Here is an 8,442-nt window from a genome sequence, read left to right on the forward strand (position 1 = left end):
GTGCTTAATTGGTAGTAGGCTTTCGAGCCTATACAGCTTGGAGTAAGACAACATGCATGAAGAGGATGATGTGGACAAAATACTCATTTGCCTGATAATTCTGCACTCCCTGTAGTGTAAATCTGTCTGTTCTCTGTCAGAAACCTGCCTGCAGAAAATGAACCTAAAGTATGTAATGGAAGGATGTCATCACTTTAGAGATGGAGAAAGCATAAAGTGACAATTATGAATCACTTAATATGATAAGGAGATTCTGCAGGTCATTAATCGATGTATAAAACCACAATAAAATGTATTTTTAGTTACACAGGATACAAACACGGAAGCAAGATGTATAATTAGGATTATTTATAATAAACATTAATAAATTATTGCAATTTCTTTAACCATAAAGAATAACTAAATCCTTCAGGACAATGTCTCATCAATGCACTGAACTCACTATGTTATCCATCTAACAGCCTCCACATGTTCTCACTGTAATTTCCCCTCATGAATGAATTTATGCTGCACTAATGTGAATGTTCGGGAGGAAGTCGAACGCATTTCACTCGCAGTACTCGAGCTGACTTACCTTTGTTGGAATGACGGCGTACTCACGACGTGGAGGCTTAAAAATAGCCAAATCTTGTACCCAACCATTGGTGAACTGGATGTGCGCCTCCAGAGATTTATAATTGCGAAATTGGTTCGCCGTGTACGCGCTTGACTCCACAGGTACGAGAATAGATCAGGCTACGTCAACGGCGGTCGGTCCTCAGGGTTTCTACTCCACTGCTGTTATTTCATACGGGTCCACATTTTCAATGCACGCTATTTTTTGCAAGTACCATCTCTTTGCATCCGGTCGCAGTCTGTCTCTGTACCGTCCTTTTTCTTTTGAGCTGCTTTTAAGTGCGGTTCGTAGCACTCTTCCTTCCAACACAGTGGCCGTGTCCCTGTCACCTGGACTCCTCTGTAATATTTATTTGACACTTGATTGAATTTTATTTTTCTGTAACTCAGAGTATTGACCACATTCTAACATTACACGTTCAAGTGTTTCACACTTCCCCGTCTCATGCTTATTCATCTTTTTTAGAGTGTTATTTAAACCTGTATGACCAAATCTTACTTTTGAGATTATATCGTCTTCTCTCTTACTGTTATGACTTCTTCTACAGTGTCCAGCTGCTCTCTGTATACCATAATAATATCTACCTTTTCCTTCTCTGTCCCATTGTGCCTGACACGCGTCCTTTAACCTAATTTTTACTATATTTTATATCCATATCTACATGACTTCTTCTCGTTGCACCTTTTGCAAACTTACCGGCCTCTTCCTTTCCATCTACACCGATATGTTCAGGAATCCATAAAAATGTATTTCTATTCCTGTTTGATTCTACAGATTAAACGAATTATATTAAAAAACAATATCGTGTCTAGACTCCAAACACATAAGACATATCCTCAATAGTGCGCTACCAGAGTCCGAGCACATCAAACACTTCCTACTGGTGCCTCCTCCACCCAGTTTGCAGTGATTAACACTGCTACAGTTCTCCAGTATAAACATCAGTAATTCTTTTATTCATCACAAAGCTTGTTTCTGGAATAACAAACACAACACTTCATTATCTAACAATTATGCTGCATCAGTTTACATGTTCTGTCCACATGTTCTGAATACTCTCCCCTTATGTGATCATATACCTGGCTCTTCCTTTGTGTGATGAATGAAATCAGTTGTCTGGTCATATATCCATGGCAGTAAATTTGAAAATGGTTCTGCTGGACTAATATGTTCGTTACTAATTCCTGTCTCATTTATTTTTCCCCTATAATCCAACCAAAACGTCTTATTCGTTCACTTTTCTACTTTTTCTTAAACAAGGTTCAATTATATTCTGAGCTTTATGATTTTCACTGTGTCCCTTTAACTTTGCCCAGTAAGTTACAGCTATTTCATGTCTTCTGATTTCTAATGGTTGTTCACCCACTCCAACGTGCAGTGTGGACACTGGTGTAGTTTTAATGGCCCCACAACAAAACCTCAGCGCTTGACACTGAATTTTATCCAAGTTATTTAACAATGTTTTAGCCGCTGAACCATAAAGCAGAACTGAGCTAATGAAGTCTTTATAAAGCTTTTGATGCTGTCCTATCTGCACCCCACGCGCTGCCTTTTAAACATCTTCAAATATCCAAAACCTTTTTACATTTCTCAGTTATTCCCCAATATGTGTTTTCCATGTAAGCCTTTTATCAAACCACATACCTAAATGTTTAAAGCAATCAACCTGTTCCGTCTCATTCCCATACAATTTGAGATTAAACAGCTAATCTACTCTCTGTAAAAATAATCCAAATGCCTCCATCAGCAAATAATGATTGATCTATATTATTAAATACCTCGTTAGGGTTCAGGGTTAGCCTAACCCCTGAGCAGCATTGCCCCCCCCCCTGCTGAAGGACCCGTCCCATCCTGGCAACAATCTGTTCCAACTTCTGTGATCCGGCAGAAAGTTCCACATCATCCGGGCAAGGACAGAGACTCAAGAGGAGCTTCTATCCCCAAGCCACACGAGCCCTAAACCATAACATGAATACACGTGTGCATATAGTGTTCTTCTCTCGCCCTTTGCACAGGCGAGGAGCGTGTCAGGATACATTTCACTGCGTGTTGTACTTGTAGAACTGTGCATGTGACAAATAAGGAATCTTGAATGCTAACGCCTACCTTCCTGCTATTTCCAACTTTCCAGCCCCTGAATTTGGACACAGCCATGATAAAAATGCCTCCCCATCATTGACTGGTTCATCTAGAGGCCCTATATTGAGAAACATTCCTTAAACCGGTGTAAACAGATTCCTGGTCAGTGACTGCACCCAGGAGCTTTAGCTCGCCGAGCCTCAGGTGATCTCAGGACATCACATGAGAGGGTGGGGCCTTGTCTCGCTGTGACTTCATCCCCTTTCCCCAGTGACATAATGACCCACGCCCTTTTTTCCACACCATGGCTCATGTGATGACTCACATGATCAATAGTGTGTCAGTGATCCCTCAGAACCAAAGATATCAGTCATCATATCAGTGGAATAATCTAACGCAGTCAGCCATGACCTTATTCCTGTTTAATAATGTTTTCATTTTGATCTTTGCTCCATAACAGAAATAAAAACAGCTGTGAGGACAAACATGGTGCACTTTATTCACCCTTTATTTTCAATAAGTATTATAGAGATGACGTTCCTCCATCACTGACACATCTGTATTCTAACCTATTTTTTGTCTTTTATTTTTATCAGCTTGTGTGAAACTGGCCTGATATTGTTTATAAAGAGATCCAAGAAAAGTCACAGTACCTCCACACTACATGTAATTCTGCTCCAACACAGCGTTCCCACAGAGGCATCGGCCTTCAAGCCCCGTGAACTACATTTCTGTTGCTGCTGCTTACAAACGTAGAACCTTTTTACAGGCTGCTGCTTTCATCTTCAATCATTTGTGTGCTCCATTTTTAAACGAAGCCCCAACAAACGTAAACGGAGCCTGTAAATGAACCATAAAGGTTGTTGTTTTAAACAGACACTGAGCGAGTCTGTTCCTAAAACCCTTAGTAAGAAGTACTTTCACCTGATCTGACGTTAATCTCCCGTACAAAGCCTCCCATGTGTCCGTCCCTGCTTTCCTTTCTATTTCTCAAAGAAAAGAAACGATAAATGAAACTCCAGAAGCTCAAAGGTGCTGTAACATCTGCGTGTTCAGTTTATTAACAAAGTCTGGTCCTGGAAGGAGAGTGCTGAAGAAGCACGAGATCATTTTCCACCACAAAACAGAGACAGGACGTGTTGTTTAGTCGTACACTCCCAGTGTTCCTAATATGTGACGATTATCAGCAACAGTCAGACATAAAAACACCAAAGTCAGCTGTACTTCACAGAGATCATCGTCTGTGTGGAGAGACGATGTGCGCACTACTCAGAGAGCTTACAGAGTATTAAAGATCAGAAAAGAGAGAATCTTGTTATTATGTCCTAACATGACAAATGTTTCTGAAATGTGTTTGTTGCATTTTTCTAAAACCACAACATGAAATAAAGAAAACGAGCGTGACTCGCTGCCGAGCCGTGAAAACACACGAACCACATGTTGAGCCCCTGTCACTGAGTCCACTGGTGGACAGAAGACAGTACGGACCCGTCAGATCGCTGCAGGTGCAGGAAAGACCGAGAGCTGCAGCGTCCAGATCAAACCATCACTCAGTCTATTCCAATACAAATGTCCTGTTCAAAATACACAAGGATGTGTCCAGAGTTCACAGCTGATTGCATACTGTATAAGCTGGTGAAGAAGTAGCTAGACCAAACATTTGAGCTCACTGGCAGCTCCACGGGAACGAGTGATCTCGGGTCGTGGACACGTGATGAGGTGTGACCCTGTGCCTCATCTCGAACGAACGAGGACCATAACCAAGGTAACGACTGGTTTAAGATGGTGTCCTGGGTTAATGATCAAGAAAGCTGCACCTTAAGAATAAATCCACAGAATGTTTTAACAGCTAAATCATTTGGTATTCTCAAACTACAGTAAGAACCTTACTCTGTCACACCTGACAGTATTTGGGAAAAGGTTGTCATTTTTCCGCTACATCCAGCACCAACTCTGAGAACCTGCAACAGCGATGCAGACATGCTGCTGCAGGTCAACCTGAAACCACTGCAGGTGAAGAGGACAACATGACCGCCTGGTTATCGTCAAACTGCCAGAAACTTTGGTTCCTGGCATTCATTTAAGCTAGCGAAACATGCAAAGACCGAGGGCACGTTTGATCACCAAGGCAAGCCTCAGCCATGGAGGCCCAAACCCAATGATGATATCGTGCACATAAAGCAGTACGCTGTAGTGCGCTGTGGTCACCTGCAGGTGGCTCAGATGAGACCCTCATTCTTGACCCTGTATAAAGCTGAAATGGAGCAAATCAAGCCTGTAACCCTGAAGCCAAACGTTTACCACTGACGGCTCTGTCACAGGTGTGTGCGGCCACAGTTTGTGCTTCTACAAAGAACAAGGTCACCGGCGCTTTTCTAAGGTCGCGTCATAGGAAGACAGATTGGCCACATAGTTATATAATCAATACACAAGTAAGGCTCATTACATTCAAAACTTCCAGAGTGCATACTTTTCATTGCAATACAACATAGGTTTTAATATCTGCATGTTTCATCGCCACGACTGCTGAAGCTAACGTACGGGGAAAGAAAGCACAAACAAGCCCAAACAAAGGGAAACACAGTGGTAGTGTAGTCATGGAAACAACCAACACCAACGAAACCCAGCTAGCTAAACCAACGGCAAACTAAAGCCTGGGGACCAAGGGAAACGAAATTAGATGAAAAGCACGTGTGTGTAGTACAACTGAAGGTGGTCACATGTGCTGCAGACAGAAGACAGACACTGTTTTGTATGAGAAAGTCCAGAGGGCAACACGAAGGCGGCAGGTCAGCCTGGACTCCAGACCTGCCGAAGGTGAAGATGATGAGGTATACGAGCCCGCCGGACCCAGCTCATCCTCACACACACACACACAAGCGCACACTTAGTCCATCTTCTCCTTGTGAACCAACTTGGGGGCGTCCACAAAGTCTTGGCCATTAAACAGGATGATAGTGGCTGTAATTGCACTTGCAGCACCCCAGAACATCACATAAGCCAGGGTCTCTGTCCATGTATCACCTGGAAGGCAGACAGCAGACATCTCATCATCATCATCATCATCATCATCAGGAACACTTTTAGGCTGTTACTCTGTAAACCAAGCAGCTTCTAACGAGCTGCTTTCACGACACAGCTTTGATCCCTTCGGCCAAGTGTGCGGTTGGATTCTCACCCTGAAATGTTTTGCAGAACAAATTCAAAGCAAAGAATAAGATTATATTAATTATTAACAAATATCAGGAATATTCTTTAAGCTCGCCTTTAAAAGTACGATGCAATTAGTGCAATCTAGAAAAAGAAAGAAGGCAGCGAGAGACTTTATCCAGACAGAAATGGAACCTGAAGCTGCAGAAGTCTGGTCCATATTTTACATGAAGACTGTAACTGTTGCTTCAACGTGTAGTTTGGTGACTGCTTTTACTAAACAACAGCAACAAAGCTTGTGAAGCTGTTCTGGTTGAACTTAAAAAGATCTGAGATAAAGTTAGATGTTCACACGAGGCCTGTTTGATACTCATATTACACAGTGGAGGGCTGACAAACACTTTCCTAAACAAGCACGACGGCTGTCTCTGATGCATAAAACTATTTGATAAGAACTGGATGTTGCACCATCAACATGCATGTTTCAGTGCTGACTGGTTGTGCTTCTTTCCAGTTGTATCGAGACACGTTGGTCCTTTAATACGGACCTATTTAAGCTCAGTATCTCTGATAAATCCACAGGCAGTAAAAAGATGGATGTAGCTAGTGTGACGTCACCGGAGTATCATTTTGATGGTGAGTGTTTACATTGTTGCAAGCAGCTGTGACTGAGGCTGACACCAGCATGATGATGGTGTCCTTAGATCATTGGACTTTCTGTTTGTCAGGGTGCTGTTTTCCAAAAGAAGTCTTTTTGCAACCACGGGCCAGCTGTGGCTCAGGATGTGGACGACCAATCAGAGCATGAGCAGCTCAATCTCCAGCAGCTTTTGCCTGCATGTCAAAGTATGCTTGGGCATCCATGGGAGTGCCTCAGTGTCAGGTTAGAAGTGAAGGGCTTGTTGTTAAAGTGCTGCGAGTGCTTCAAAACGCCCATGCATTTACCAGAGCACACACATCACCCCTTGATAGCCATTAAAATGCAAGTTTGGGTCAAGCTGCATGATGAGCTGAAAACTACGTCCATCATTTATACCATCTATAGTTAAACCCTGGATTCATCTCTATAGCCTGGGAATTACACCAAGTTCTCAATGAGCTCAGTCACTCACTTCATACTGAATAAAACAAGTGCTTTAGGAACTGGACAGTGCTCGTCTGTAGCAAACTAAACAGGATTAAGGATCAGCAGTTGTACATACCAGCCATGAGAAGACAGACAATGCACATGGAAAATGCCACCAGCATAATGATGGGCAGCTGCAAAAATAAAAACACGAGTTAGTCACAACGTCCTGCTGCTGGTGACGACAGGACACGGTGCTGATATACTGACTGTGAGGAACTTCCAGTCCTTTTGCACACGAAGCGGAGTGGGTCCGTCCGACTCATCGACGGCAAAGTTACCCAGGAACAGGTCGATGGAGTCCTGAAACCAGCAACAACGCACATGCATAAATCTGAACGTGGCTGCATCACAGCTCATTTCTGCAACAAATAAGCCAAAGCAGAGCCGGTGAACGTGGACCCGGTTGTATTTAAGAAGGCAAGTCTGTCGTTAACCAGTGCCACCCTCCATCCATCCAGGGTCACGGGGGGTGGGGCTATCTCAGCAGTCTCATGGGCGCCGTTACCAGTCTGTCACAGGGCTAACAGATAACCATTCAGACCTATGGGCAACTCAGAGTTACCAGTTAACCTGTCCCCACTAACTGCATGTCTGTGGACTGTGGGAGGAAGCTGGAGAGAACATGCTCCACACAGAAAGACCTGCTGGAGGAACTGAACTCAGGACCATCCTGCTGTGAGGCAACAGTCATTTATGTGTTTCCATAGAGAACGTTCTGCTCGTCTCCTCAGAACTTCGGCTTCAGAGTAGAGATGGACCGATCCAATATTACGTATCGGTCCGATACTGACGTAAATTACTGGATCGGATATCAGAGAGAAATAAAAAATCTAATACGATCCATTAACGGAACAGCTTCTTCCCCACAGCTGTCAGACTCCTGAACTCTGCCTCCTGACATCTGACCCACGTTAACACATGGACTGAACATACACACACTCACAATGGACAACTGTACCCTCAAACACACAATAACAACATGGACTGAACCACCACTCACAACCACTAGCACTTTATATACCTCTGTAGGAATTATATCTCACTTATCTTAACTGCACTACTGTGTAGCTCTGTGTAAATAATCATTCTGTACATACGATAATTTTTAACCCTACAACTGTTTACAACTTGCATAGTTCCCATTTCTGTATAGCTGTATATCTCAGATTCTGTAAAGTTATTTATCTCATATTCTGTATAGTTTTTCATATTTATATCCTGTTCATAGCCTGTACATAGCTTGTACTCACTATAGCCTGTACATACTTATAGTTATAGAATATTCACAACATACTTCATACCGTGTACATTATAACATACCATAATAGACCCATTTCTGTAATACTTACATATCTATATTATTGCTAATATATCTATATCACTAAAGCACTTCTGGATGGATGCAAACTGCATTTCGTTGCCCTGTACCTGTGCAATGACAATAAAGTTGAATTCTATTCTATTCTAA

At 42.7% G+C, this 8,442-nt stretch overlaps 1 protein-coding gene across 1 annotated transcript in view; it reads right to left on the bottom strand.

The window, feature by feature from the left end:
* Positions 1-3,728: 3,728 nt before the first annotated feature.
* The window catches only part of sacm1la (SAC1 like phosphatidylinositide phosphatase a), a 17,036-nt gene continuing 12,322 nt past the window's right edge, over positions 3,729-8,442 (bottom strand). Inside the window, exons 18-20 of the mRNA XM_005753498.1 lie at positions 7,182-7,274; positions 7,048-7,105; positions 3,729-5,719 (exon numbers count right to left, since the gene is read on the bottom strand). Of these exons, the coding sequence (XP_005753555.1) occupies positions 5,583-5,719; positions 7,048-7,105; positions 7,182-7,274 (288 nt within the window). The 3' untranslated portion in view covers positions 3,729-5,582. The remainder of the gene's footprint in view (positions 5,720-7,047; positions 7,106-7,181; positions 7,275-8,442) is intronic.

Source organism: Pundamilia nyererei, unplaced genomic scaffold, assembly GCF_000239375.1.
Source record: "Pundamilia nyererei isolate P.nyererei 1_Seehausen unplaced genomic scaffold, PunNye1.0 scaffold00434, whole genome shotgun sequence".
Lineage (NCBI taxonomy): Eukaryota > Metazoa > Chordata > Actinopteri > Cichliformes > Cichlidae > Pundamilia > Pundamilia nyererei.